Here is a 12,422-nt window from a genome sequence, read left to right as displayed (position 1 = left end):
AAAGGTCACCCATGAATTGGTATAGACATCTCCAAGTACTGTATATCCGCAGCACTTTGCATCTCGTCGAAGCTGTAGGAATTCTTGCAGCACTGACTTGCGCCGATCTTTCGCCCATATTGCTTCCCATATTTGTACAATGCTCCTGTTTCGTTCCGTGTGATTTCATGTAGTCGTCCAATTTTGCCCAGTATCGTCCAAATACCAATTTCACCCAATTCGCCTTGTAATTCGGACCAAGATCATAGTCTGGGAACATCTATCTCGTCCCAAATGATGCCCTGATCTTCCAGTTCTATCCAATACGCGTCGTCAAAAGTAAAGTCCAGTTCGAACCTCGCACGCTGCTTTCGGGTTGTAGGTCTCTTCTCGCCAGACGCATTTGTATCTTCGCCTGCACCTGCTTCTCTCTTGTCCTCGCGCTCAGTCTCGGCCTCAGAACTATCGCTACCATCTTCCCATTTCGGCCATAACGGGTATATGTATTCGGGATACACGACCTGTCTCCTGGACCTTCCGCCTCGCTTGGCCAATGCAACGAGCAAGTACTCGTCGAGATCCAGCTCAAAGCTCTCATCGGCACGAACAGCACGTTGATAGTCACGCTCGATCTCTTCGAATTCGTCCCATGCTCGGTCCACACCACGGAAGGTCGTCAAAAAGTTCGGCGTTAATGCATCCAGATGACGAGTATCTTTGAACGGCAGACCAAGTTCGTACAGGTGGTAGCGGTGGAGGACGCGGTAGGGCATCTTGTCGTAGCAGTGTTTGTAGGCGCTTCTGGTTGAGCAGATGATCTCCTCGTCAGAGGAGGATAGACCTAGTGTTACTGGGATGTCGGCGTCTCGCGGATCGACTGCGCCTGACATGAGGGTGGTGTCAGGGTCATATTCTTCAACAAGGACTATGGGAAGGGCGTCGTTGTCTTCTGCCGCTGGAGAGGAGCAGAGGGCGTCTTTGTAGGACAGGCGCTTTCGCGGTTCGGGTTCTGGATGAGATGATGGTAAGGTGAAGTCAGAGTCACAGGGTGGTGAGGGTGGGAGTAATGCGCCGTTAGGCAGGGTGGAATCCATGTCGATGTCGCCTCGTTCAGTCTCTGATGATGCCGTGGTGACAGTCTCCCATTCTATTTCATCGTCCTCATCCTGATGCTTTCCTGGGATGGGCTTGGTGGTGGTCATTTCGGTAGTGGAGCGCATGAGGTGTAGGTCTCTTCGAGTCATGCTGCACCGACGTGGTAGAGGATAGATTCGTCTAGAGAGTGTCGAGAGGATTCGAGCAGGTGATAACGAGGTTTATAAGAGAGTTGTTTGTGTTAGGTCCTCACGCTATACCGGACGGTGATGGCGGCCTTCAGTGAAGTTGTGGTTCAGGAGAGTTGGCGGGTATTGGGATGAGGACCTGCCAAAAGTCACAGGATTTGGATTCATCCTACCATGAGTGAAGCAGACTGTGAATTGTGTGTCAATGTCTTCTTTGTTGTGAAGCATGTAGGTAGCCATTTTCTTTGTGACCGTTTGACCGCTCTGGGTGCGGCAACAATTCCTGTGTACACTGCGACTTCTTTGTCAACTCTCATATCTCAAACACAAACGATGAATTGAACAGCCGGAATACCACTGTGGAAGACTCTATTTTATTGTCTATACCCGTTTATTTACAGCTTCGAAGCTCGGAGTGGCATCCTATCCTTCGGCCACCACCACCCGACGAACCGTTTCAGCTCTCGATCTGTCACTCCGGTCTTGGGATCGTAAGGTTCGTGTTTGTCCAGATACGCTCTAATTGCCATTTCGGCATCTTCTTCGGCGTCGTATCCATACACACTGACTCAATGTTAGTAGCCAACACTGAGTGTCTGCTGCATTAACTCACCTCATGGTTGTTTCAGGATCACCGTAAAGATTGGGAGACCGCATGAATTTCTCCCCTTGTAGTTCGGCCGACATCGCTTTGTCTCGAGCCTGCAAACAGGGCATCAACAATTCCATTCAAACTAGATATACAATGCAGGGAGGAATTTACCTCTTGTAGCAGACCATCCGGCAGATGCCATATTGCGCCGTTCAAGAAAGACACCTGCTGTTTGAAGTACACCTTAGGCATTCGACCTTTTTCGTAAATCTCTATTGCCTGCGCAAGATTTATCTTGCCCTCTACCACTTTGGCCAGTGTCCGTGCCAGGTAAGCCCCGTCCTGCGCAAAATTAGTCAAAGACCTCGCAAGGGGCTACGAGATTTAATTACCTCCATACTTGTTGCCGCCCCTTGAGCCATATGATTGACCATGGAATGTGCAGCGTCACTGCCAATTCATCAGCGTTCCAATGATATTGCCACCTCAAGGCACAACATACCCCATAAGGACGACGTTCTTTTCCGGTATGGACCAGGTCTCCAGGGGCCCGGTTACAAGCAACGGCCATCTTCGAGCAGAAGGAACTATGTCGACAATACGCTTTATTCTTGGGTCAAAATCCTTGTAGGTGTCTCGGAATTCTTGCATATCAATGTCCTCGACGTCGTCAACCAAATGGTCGCGGTGATGGCTGAGCACCATGTTGAATTGCGTGCCGTGAGAGATTGGATACGAGATGATATACGCTTTGTCCGACATCCAGACTTCCATGGTCAATTTCTCCGCGAGCTCTTTTGCAACAGGGTCTTTGCGAATTTGATCGTACGAAACGATGGCCCTGTAGGCGCAATTGCCCGTTGGGGGTTTAGGTGTGACTTGCGGCATGAAACTCTTGCGGACAACAGAACGTACCCCATCTGCGCCGATGAGCAGGTCGAATGTCCATATCTTGCCTTTAGCCGTGGTGACGTTGACCTGTTTCGACGATGTCCAGTCGATCTTTTCCACGCGAGAGTCGATCACAATGTTCGCGCCTTCACGTTGAGCAACCTCCGCCAAACCCGAGTGGAGATGCATGCGATGGACTACAGCCGCTTAGCAGGTCCTCCTGACCCTGAACTGTAACTTACCCAACCACCAAGGCACACCTAGATTTCTGACTGCTGTCAGACCGAGAATAATAACATGAGCTGGCTAGACTTACTTCCGTACATTAGGAATGGTCTTGGTGTATCCCACAAGTGTCCCATCTCTCCTTCTCATATTGAGTTCTTCAAATTCGACCAGGTCGTCCCCAATAACCTTGTCAACCCCCCTTTTGTTCAAAAGTCGAGCAACATTGGGCTATAAGCTTGTCAGTTCTCATGGAATCAACCAATATCGGCGCTCCTACTGTCATCTGAATGCCCGCACCAATCTCACCAAGCTCAGGGGCGGCTTCCAGGATGGTGACCTGACCGCCAGCCTTTCTGATGGCGATGGCTGCAGCCAGTCCTCCAATTCCCGCCCCACAAATACCAACATTTAGGTCAGGCATAGCTGAAGTTTGGGAAAACGCAACACAAGTTGTAATGAGAGTAGGGACAGGGATGAAATCTGTCCAGCACTGTCGGGAGTAGCAGACTTAAGCGGAAAGAACATGCAGCAACTGCGTAGGAAACCAAGCAGCGAAACAGATCGAGTCGATGAGCAGCCAACGAACTAGAGACCATACCTCATTTGTGCATAGACCGAACAGTCGGATGAAATCAGGGGACGGCAATCCGGAGCAGTCTCCACAAACATAGGCAGGTAGTTGACATCTTGCTCTGAATTCAAGGAGTTTTCTCGGGCCGCATGGATGATGTGGTACAGGATTGTACGCAATTCGAGGAACTAGTCGCCGGATCTTCATCCTTCAAAGTCAGTCAGGTAAATAATAACAAACCAGCAAAATCCCGTAGACACGATGGGGAAATAGCGGGCGTTTTCCGAGGCCTTGGGGTCATTGTAAGAGTACTCATGTCAATGGTGATCGGTCGACCGCAGATCCACCGAGACGTACGTGTGTCCCTGTCATAGTCGACTTTGCGAGGCCGTCACAAGAAGTTGAACAGGGGCACCACCTGCTGGAGGTAAAGTTGCTGCGCGGGCCAATACAAAATCCTTCATGCAGCAGATAGATAGCCGGGATACTTGGCGATTGATCCCCGCGAAAATGCGACATGTTGGGGTATAGTATTGACGTCATGCTTGCAAGTGCAGCCGCAGGAAAACCAAAAGGCACGGGGGTACAAACCCTAGCAAGACCTGCACAGTTCTTTGCGGAAGGCTTCATTGTTACTGCCATCGAATAAGCGAGACTTGATGGTAGTGGATATTGATGCAGTTGCCACAGTCCATCGCTCGGCTGAACCGCAAATTCAGCCTCTGGAACGGCCTTCGAGCCCGTGTGGTTCAGACTCCATTATTCGGTACCGCAGGCAAAAACCCTCCACCACCAGCACCACCAAAATTCTTCCAGGAGCAGAAGATGTCTGGTCCATTAAATGGTGAGCTTGTCGTGCAAGCCAGGATGCGCCGCCAATACCCGAAATCGAGCTCACTGACACACCGCAGTACTCAGACAACCTCTTGCGTTCTTCTCCAATCGTCCTCTGACAGGATTCCACCGAGACGGGTATTGTCGGACAGGACCAGGAGACTTTGGAAATCATGCAGTCGCAGGCGTCGTGACGAATGAGTTTCTAGACTTTTCAGCATCGCAAGGAAATGACCTTCGCGTCGCTGGTCTAACAGAGGGATGTAAATGGTGTCTATGCACATCGAGATGGATTGAAGCGTTTCAGGCATACAGGGACGGAAGAATCAGTAAGAATGCGGTGCCAAAGGTACACTTAGAGGCAACAGAAGACAGTGCGTTGCGAAGAGTGGACTTGGACACGTTCCGAGAGTTCTCAGTGAGGCCGGAGACCAACGGTGTCAACGGTGTGAATGGGCACTGAGGAACAAATGCGAGAGACGATGGCAGTAGGAACCAGTACCTAAACCACCACTCGGCGGGATTCAGACGTTAGTAGTATCCTGGACTTGGGACAAGAGGGTAACAGTCTTACATGGAAAAAGAAAAGTGATGCGCCGCTCCCCAGAGTAATCGGAATCGAATTGAAAACGCCCTCTAGGTCCATGGAACCAAAGAGGGCAGATTTCCGCTGCGATTGCACTAAAGTAAGTGCGTTCTCACCGTGGAGACACGCCAAACGATCTTCGCAAAGGCTCTTCCATAGGGAATCCTTCAAGCTGATGCTGAAGCCCTGTAAGTTTCTGATGCCAATTGCGAGCACGAAAACGTGCTGGACCCTCGCGGGCAGTGCTCAGTCTTGGTCGTGTTGACACAAAACGAAGGCAAGATTTTGAAGATTACTCCGAATTTCTCATCTGCAAGTAAGGAAACGCGTACTCGACTGCAGTGAAGCAGGAGAATCGTTGTTTGTAGCAGAGAACGCAGCGGATGGGGAGCGGCGCATGGAAAGAGAAAAGAAAGTAGAATTCTACGAACGGGCCAAAATATTTATATCGGACTCATAATATCGATTCTGCCGGTTGTGACCGCTTTCACGATTGTGTCACGCCGTCACGTGACCATACGCGAGAAGGACCAGTATTATGCCAACTTTGCTTTCTCCGACCGCGGAGTGCTCAAATCTTATAGAAGTGCTCCTGATTGCATCCTGGCAAGCTGAAGGTGGCCGCAACTGGATTCCTAACCGTTCTTCAAGCACCCCTAGAACGCTGGTCCGCTGGTGTGCGTCTTAGAGCCTGTTTGGCACACTGAGGCGAAGGCTCAACTGATAGAAGCGCATGATCACCAGGCTGCAAGGATCCTCCGTGTTTTCGCTAGACCCCAGGATTGAGGGGCGGATTTGACATCCACCGCCAGGAAATCATACCCGGTAACTTAATACTCGACAGGTGCTGGACTGCTGGAGATTTGGATTCGGACATCAGGAAAGTGGCACCACCTCCAGGCACTTGCGGTTAAGGCGAAAACCTTTGCACCGTACACAATGCGCAAACCGAATTCAGGTCTTCGAGATTCGTGGCGACTATTTCCAATGTCCGTGGACAAAATGGCGTGGACGACAACCTGAGCGATAGCGCCATGTTCTGCGATGGAGCATCATGTGTGGTCGCCGTTTGTAGATGTGCCACAAGAAGGATTTTTGATCTTTGTCTCACTCATGCATGATTCGCCGATACTTTTGTTATTGATGGCGTGCACCCTGCGCTTGAGGTGCCCAGCCTTGTGGCGGCCCTTGCTGCGGAGGCAGCTGCGTCGGACCTTGCCCTTGTTGTGATTGTACGTCTGGTCGGTTCCTGGCAAGCGAGTCAGATCAAGCGTTTTATCGCGGGCATGTAGAGAACCCTTACCGCAGGTCTTGACGAAAGCGACATATTGAGCAGGCAATCTGCATTTTGCGTCAGTAACATGTAAGTATGATGCGTTGGAGAGCCTACATCTTGGTGTTTGCCCCCAAGCGGTATGATTGGCAAGAAGCAGAATGTAAACCAATCCCAGGTTTGAATAGGATGCGCCGCCCAATTGCCGCAGTTGTGGCACTGTGCTGTTATACCCTCATACCCTTTCAGGGGACTTGTGAAGTCCTTCGTGCCTACCACGAAGAAGAAGGCCATCGCGATTGGCAATAATAGATCTGCGCCAGGAGGATGGTAATGGCAGAGCTTCTTGTGCGACGAGGTAGGAGGAGGTTGGGAGACTTTAGCTGCGGAGGTTGTCGGCACATGGAATGCTCTTGTACTACGAAGAAGACGAGGCGCAGTTGGCGCGGCGCAACAAGAAGGGTGACGAGCTGATGATGCGAAACTCTAAGGGCAGCATTCGTCACTCGGCGAATCATTGCCACAGATTCTCGGGGAAATCCCCCCCACCACAAACAAAAGAATGCAGCCCGACGCCTGAAGTCACAGCCTTGCGATGACACGTTCTCAATTGCATATACTGATAGTACGTATATGTACGCAGTGAACGACGCGCTCGGAAGGTCATAGAAGTGCCGGACGGAGGTGCACACAAGTTTTCATTTCATAACACAGTGGCAGTCCATTCAGCATATGTTCAGAATGCATTGTACACCAGCATATCAATCGACCATCCCATCGCACCATTCTCCCAATTGCCCATTACCTTGCATGATCGCTTGCTTGGGGACGTAGCACCATGTGGAATTAACGCTCTCGTGTCCACGCCAATGTCGCTAAACTGCTTCAATCATTGTGTCTTGAACAACAGAATGGCAACATGGCCAAGGTAGAAGTAGATGAAGTGCTTCGTCTCTGCGAGCGGTAGTCAGTGAGAGCTCCCACGTCCAGCAAACCATGTGGATAACTCACCGTGTGTGACGAAGCTCCCAAAATTCCGGCCGACTATGCAATGCCAGGTAGCACCCTTTTTCGAGTCGAACTTAGGGACTACCATCAGCAAGGGTTTCGTCTCTTATGCCACGCGTGGACTGACCTCTCTTTTGATGTGTTGGGCAATGTCCTGTACAGACTTCTCAGCAAATCGACTCGAATTATTTCTTTTGGGACCGCACCTTCTCGATAGTAAACTTTTCCATCGCTTCTTGTGCTGACCGTGTGTCAATATTCTGGCCAGACGTGTCTAGGTGGGAGTATTTCCATACCAACTTCGATGGCCTCTTGTTGCATGTCCTCGCTCTTTACATTGTCAATACCAACAACACTATGTACCTTCAGCATGGGAACTCACCATATCGACGGACTTGATTTGTGCTGTACTCGTGTCAGTGATTGCACATCTGCGGGTTTGCTGGGACTTACGCTCAAGCTTCACTTTCTTTTCAGGCGCGGATTCCGCCATGGTGGTTGCTGTGGAATGTGCGATGTCTTCAACGAAATGTGAATAGTTGTAGGAAGTGCAAAGGCTGATAGGGTAATGAGCAACTGCACGAAAGGGAATGTTTATCACCAGTTCCGAATGTTGCCTGAGAGCCGCATGATGCGCAGCAGGCACATGCAGCCTGTCACAGGGGCTGATCTATCGGAAAACTCCTTGGCGTATCAAGCACCTAAATCTAAATGCTAGGCGGCGAGGCGGGCTCCTCCACCAGCTCGGATATCCAAACCGTGCCGCTCGCGACTCATTTCTTTACCTCTCGACTGCTATGGTCATACAAAAGGCTACCCAAGGTACTGCATTACCAATAGAGCATTCTGTCCATCGTCACACTGGGCCCAGCCGTCTTGCCCTCATATAAATGTAATCTGGCATCGCGGCTTCTACCCAACTGGCGAGTTTCCGCGCTTCTTCTTCACCAAACTCGGTCATCCATTTGCTCATTTCTGAATCAATACTCAAGTCCGCTGATGCCTTCTCCTTCAAAATACCGGTCGACGCTGATATCGTTGAACGCATGCGTCTTTCCGTCCTAGACATTTACTCTAGCTCATCCCTGCTGGTAGCCTCCCAGGAGAATCTCAAAATTGATGGATCAAGGCCAACGATCTTGCTATACCTGTTCATGACTTGAGGGTTTAGCATGACATCGTCAGCATCGAGTATAACAGGCCAGTTCGTCCCGTTCTCGGCATTGAATCGAGTCAGATGATCCTGCTGGATATACCAATCGTAGAGCGACGCGACCAATGCATCGTCATTTCCAGGACGTGCGCTGGGTCGGCTCTGGCTGCTTCGCGACCCTCGTTGTCGATGGTCGTACGATAGATCGACGGGAAACTCAGCGCAGGATGCCGGATCAGGAATGTAGGCAGCCAAGTCTTCAGGAACTCATCCGGTAGGATGGTCTTGTTCAATGCAGAAACTGTCGAGGGATAGGACATTTGGACAGTCCATGACGGTTGACTAGTACTGTGCTCTCCAAAGATGAACTTGGTCTCAGCCACAGGGTCTGCCAACCAGCCGACGTGTTCTTTCACAAAAATATTCTTGCCCTGTGCAGCTGCGGCATTGCCGTGTTCCGAGAGTGCATCGAAGCAGGTCTGGTAGCAATGCTTCAACTCATTCCTTTTCAATTCCGTCAACTCATCAATGTGCTTTCCAATCGTTTCATGCTGGAACTTGCATCCCAGGGCAGGTCCAAAGAAATACTCGTCCTGCGAACTGTGAAACAAACTGGACTGCTTCGGAAGGTTGAGCATGCGAATCACGAGATTGGAAGCGGTACGAGGGGACGTAAGAAGGTAAAATCTATGGGGCGGATCGAAAGCCATTGCAGGTACCGTTTAAGCTGAAAAATAGACTACGTGGGATGGAAGGCGGTATCAGGCTGTGCGGCGACCACAATCTGCAAGCATTTTCAGAACATTTACAACACGGTTCGACCAAGGCATCCGTACCGCAGTCTGGTGGTCATAGGTGTTGTTTCATCAATCCCCTTGTATCACATCAGGGTTGCTGATTAAGAGTTCAGGTTGCCAGCCCTTGTGAGCACCCGGCTATGATCATCCGACTGAATAGTCTTTTGCCTCTTGGCGAGTTTGCCGAATTTGCCTCCCAAAAGTTCGACTTCGTACCATTTTTTGTTTTCGATTTCATCGACTGATTCGGTCTGGTCTGGCTTTATCCTGGACGAGAGACTCTGACAAGCCCAACATGGCAGACACTGAGAGCAATCAGTCGTTCATTACTAGAATATATGTTTCCGGACTCCCACCGTCCATGACCAAAGAACAATTGTGGTCGCATTTCCAAGGGAAGTATCCGGTCACAGATGCTCATGTTGTGGCAGACCGCCGTATTGGTTTTGTTGGATTTCAGTCTCATGAACATGCTAAGAATGCGGTGAAATACTTCAACAAGACTTTCGTCCGCATGTCCCGAATCACTGTTACCCTAGCAAACCCTATCGAAGTCAAACGTGATTCTTCAGGCCAAGCAGCCCCGGTGTCCCAGCGGTCATCACAACGTCGAGAACGAAGGCAGCAGGAAGATAACGTCATCACAAGAAAAAGAAAACGCGAAACAACTGAAGATGGCGGGAAAGCCGACTTGCCGCAGGAGAGAAGAATTGAGGGGCCTGGCAACACCACTGATACGCACCCACAAGTTGAAAATCCAGGCAAGGAAGAGGATGAGCCACAAGAGATCGTCCCAACTACGGCAACAGAACAAGAAGATGGGGTACAGACGACTGCCGCATCAGACGTGGATTGGTTACGCGGGAAGACGAGCAGGTTGTTAGATCTTGTTGAAGACGCGGAAGATACTTGGAAACCGGTCGCATCCGAAGTCGATGGCGTTGATTACATGCCGGTCGACGATGGGAGTGACCGAAAAGGCGAAGAGACGACACATGTTAATACCACATCAACACCAGAAGAACTTCAGCTATCTATACCAAATGCCCGGTTATTTGTCAGAAATCTGCCGTTCGATATTCGCGAAGAAGATCTGCGGAAGACGTTCTCTGCATATGGACGAATATCTGAAGTAAGTTGAAATCGCTACTTTTTGCCACAAGTCTTTTCATGATGATTTCTGATAGGGACAGCTTATGCTCAGCATATGATTTGAACCCAGAAAGAGTATTTTAGTAGATGCTTCTCACCTCTGATCTCCTTAAAAACACCCTCTTCTTTCTTTACCTTTATTTGAGTGTTTACTGACCAGACGCAAAGATCCATTTAGTCACCGATACAAGAAAATCGACGGGCAAAGGCCTTGGCTATGTTCAGTATGTCGAACCGATCGATGCAGAGAAGGCTCTTTTGGAGCTCGACGGCAGAGACTTTCATGGTAGACTATTGCACGTGCTGCCTGCTTCAGACAAGAAGACATCGAAGCTAAGCGAATTTGAAATCTCGAAATTGCCACTGAAAAAGCAAAAGGCCATCAAGCGCAAGAACGACTCTTCCAAATCAACGTTCAGCTGGAACTCCTTATACATGAACCCTGACGCTGTCCTGGCCTCGGTAGCTGATCGATTAGGAGTTGCCAAATCAGAAGTGCTTGATCCTGCTTCAGCTGACGCTGCTGTCAAGCAAGCACATGCTGAGACCAGTGTGATCAAAGAGACCAAAGATTATTTGAGATCTCATGGTATCAATGTCGATGCATTCAAAAACTCTGCCCGCGATGGCCGGACTCTCTTGTTGAAGAACTTCTCATATGGTACCACTTCCCAGGAACTATTGCAAATGCTGAGTCAGCATGGAAAGATCGAGCGCCTTGTTTTCCCAACAACTGGGACAGTTGCTGTTGCACAGTTTCAAGACCCTTCTGCTGCGGCCTTGGCACTCAAGCAATTAGCGTACCGAAACCTTGGTGGTTCTGTGTTGTATCTCGAAAGAGCTCCACAGGGTCTTTGGGAAAGCAAACAGAAAGCTGAAGAGACAGGGGCTGTTGCCGATCCCCTTGCTATCCTAGAAAATGAGACCGAGCCCTCGACAGGCACCACGACAACGCTCTTTGTGCGGAACTTGAACTTCTCGACGACTACAGCCCGACTTGCAGAAGCCTTCAGACCGCTGTCTGGGTTCCTCTCCGCACGAGTCAAGACCAGAACCGATGCCAAACGACCAGGCGAGATTTTGAGCATGGGTTTCGGGTTCGTGGAGTTTTGGTCCAAGGGTCAAGCTGAAGCCGCGTTGGCCACGATGAATGGTCGACGCTTCGATGGACATGAGGTTCTTGTGCAACTGTCGCAAAAGTCGACCGATATGGCGGAGGAGCGTCGTAAAGAAGACACGTCGAAGAAGGTCAAAGCACAGAAAACAAAGATCATCATCAAAAACCTGCCCTTCGAGGCCAGCAGGAAGGACATCCGTGCCCTGTTCGGCGCATACGGTCAGCTGCGTACAGTTCGTATGCCGAAGAAGTTCGACAATTCCACCCGCGGATTTGCATTTGCTGAATTTGTGACGGCGAAGGAGGCCGAAAATGCCTTAGACGCGCTTTCAAATACTCACTTGTTGGGACGAAAACTGGTTCTTGATTTCGCTGAAGGCGAGACGATCGATCCCGAAGCTGAGATACGAGCCATGGAAAGAAAGGTCCAGGATGCCCAGGACACATTGAGTCATCATCGAATGACAGGATCAGCCCGGAAAAAATTCAACGTTGGTGCACAGCAGGATGATGTCGAGGCTTATTGAGAAATCAATAAAAGGCTAAATTCGCACCCCCCTTGCAGGCCCTTCTGCAGTTCTCCGAATTTTCACGGCGCCCTTTTTAAATGTTGCCGTGGTCGATCAACTTTTCTTCTGAGTTTGCAAATTGCTCAGGTTCGACGACTGTTTGTGAGTGAAGACGGTAGAGTTTTGTCGGCAGGACTCGAAATGCCCTGGAAAGAGCCTGGATGTGTCATGTTCGAACGATCGAGCTGGTATGACTATATCAATCCGAATCTGAATTTGAGAACGAGCCTACTTGACCCTCGAGCAACGCACAGGGCAACAACTACTCCTGTTGCGCCCGACTGACAATCGTTTGCTTGCTGCTAACGCATCAAAAGACGGTAGTTTTCGAGATTCTTTGTGTGCCCGGGCGGACGTTCATCCCTTGCAGTTAACCTCCCCGACTTTTA

The 12,422-nt window shown here is 50.0% G+C and overlaps 7 protein-coding genes across 7 annotated transcripts; 1 reads left to right on the top strand and 6 right to left on the bottom strand.

Annotated features, from left to right (window-relative positions):
• Positions 1-4: 4 nt before the first annotated feature.
• Positions 5-1,317, bottom strand: EDD37DRAFT_673830 (uncharacterized protein). Its single transcript, XM_062819488.1, has one exon. The coding sequence runs from the start codon at positions 1,221-1,223 to the stop codon at positions 243-245; it is 981 nt and encodes a 326-aa protein (XP_062666970.1). The 5' UTR covers positions 1,224-1,317; the 3' UTR covers positions 5-242.
• Positions 1,318-1,657: 340 nt separating this feature from the next.
• Positions 1,658-3,394, bottom strand: EDD37DRAFT_653383 (salicylate hydroxylase; the record flags this gene model as incomplete). The annotated part of the gene is made up of 8 exons (XM_062818557.1): positions 1,658-1,826; positions 1,876-1,964; positions 2,026-2,196; positions 2,247-2,304; positions 2,357-2,942; positions 2,988-3,013; positions 3,062-3,201; positions 3,251-3,394. 8 exons carry the CDS (start codon positions 3,392-3,394, stop codon positions 1,658-1,660), a joined length of 1,383 nt encoding a protein of 460 aa, XP_062666969.1.
• A 2,707-nt stretch (positions 3,395-6,101) lies between these two features.
• EDD37DRAFT_653382 (uncharacterized protein) lies at positions 6,102-6,531 on the bottom strand (the record flags this gene model as incomplete). The annotated part of the gene is made up of 3 exons (XM_062818556.1): positions 6,102-6,213; positions 6,268-6,305; positions 6,355-6,531. 3 exons carry the CDS (start codon positions 6,529-6,531, stop codon positions 6,102-6,104), a joined length of 327 nt encoding a protein of 108 aa, XP_062666968.1.
• Positions 6,532-6,678: 147 nt separating this feature from the next.
• On the bottom strand, positions 6,679-7,865 carry EDD37DRAFT_639697 (dynein light chain, cytoplasmic). Its single transcript, XM_062817190.1, has 7 exons — positions 7,699-7,865; positions 7,628-7,650; positions 7,542-7,575; positions 7,452-7,486; positions 7,373-7,399; positions 7,249-7,318; positions 6,679-7,191 (listed from the first exon to the last, which is right to left on the bottom strand). The coding sequence occupies exons 1-7, from the start codon at positions 7,736-7,738 to the stop codon at positions 7,127-7,129; spliced, it is 294 nt and encodes a 97-aa protein (XP_062666967.1). The 5' UTR covers positions 7,739-7,865; the 3' UTR covers positions 6,679-7,126.
• A 141-nt stretch (positions 7,866-8,006) lies between these two features.
• EDD37DRAFT_143717 (uncharacterized protein) lies at positions 8,007-8,396 on the bottom strand. Its single transcript, XM_062809601.1, has one exon. The coding sequence runs from the start codon at positions 8,312-8,314 to the stop codon at positions 8,102-8,104; it is 213 nt and encodes a 70-aa protein (XP_062666966.1). The 5' UTR covers positions 8,315-8,396; the 3' UTR covers positions 8,007-8,101.
• Positions 8,007-9,442, bottom strand: EDD37DRAFT_639688 (uncharacterized protein). Its single transcript, XM_062817189.1, has 2 exons — positions 9,235-9,442; positions 8,007-9,182 (listed from the first exon to the last, which is right to left on the bottom strand). The coding sequence occupies exon 2, from the start codon at positions 9,106-9,108 to the stop codon at positions 8,479-8,481; it is 630 nt and encodes a 209-aa protein (XP_062666965.1). The 5' UTR covers positions 9,109-9,182; positions 9,235-9,442; the 3' UTR covers positions 8,007-8,478.
• Positions 9,434-12,367, top strand: EDD37DRAFT_143796 (nucleolin). The gene is made up of 2 exons (XM_062809603.1): positions 9,434-10,327; positions 10,516-12,367. Exons 1-2 carry the CDS (start codon positions 9,491-9,493, stop codon positions 11,989-11,991), a joined length of 2,313 nt encoding a protein of 770 aa, XP_062666964.1. The 5' UTR covers positions 9,434-9,490; the 3' UTR covers positions 11,992-12,367.
• Positions 12,368-12,422: the final 55 nt, after the last annotated feature.

Source organism: Exophiala viscosa, assembly GCF_022695815.1.
Source record: "Exophiala viscosa unplaced genomic scaffold EDD37scaffold_11, whole genome shotgun sequence".
NCBI lineage: Eukaryota > Fungi > Ascomycota > Eurotiomycetes > Chaetothyriales > Herpotrichiellaceae > Exophiala > Exophiala viscosa.
Note: the sequence above shows the minus strand (reverse complement) of the source record. Positions and strands in the feature narration are given on the sequence as shown.

Coding starts and splice junctions, on each gene's coding strand:
- EDD37DRAFT_143717 (XM_062809601.1), bottom strand. CDS start 8,314: ATGTCTAGGACGGAAAGACGCATGCGTTCAACGATATCAGCGTCGACC.
- EDD37DRAFT_673830 (XM_062819488.1), bottom strand. CDS start 1,223: ATGACTCGAAGAGACCTACACCTCATGCGCTCCACTACCGAAATGACC.
- EDD37DRAFT_143796 (XM_062809603.1), top strand. CDS start 9,491: ATGGCAGACACTGAGAGCAATCAGTCGTTCATTACTAGAATATATGTT. Junction 10,328..10,515: donor CATATGGACGAATATCTGAA/GTAAGTTGAAAT, acceptor CCAGACGCAAAG/ATCCATTTAGTCACCGATAC.
- EDD37DRAFT_639688 (XM_062817189.1), bottom strand. CDS start 9,108: ATGGCTTTCGATCCGCCCCATAGATTTTACCTTCTTACGTCCCCTCGT.
- EDD37DRAFT_639697 (XM_062817190.1), bottom strand. CDS start 7,738: ATGGCGGAATCCGCGCCTGAAAAGAAAGTGAAGCTTGAGC. Junction 7,576..7,627: donor AAATCAAGTCCGTCGATATG/GTGAGTTCCCAT, acceptor GACAATGTAAAG/AGCGAGGACATGCAACAAGA. Junction 7,400..7,451: donor AAAAGTTTACTATCGAGAAG/GTGCGGTCCCAA, acceptor AAGTCTGTACAG/GACATTGCCCAACACATCAA.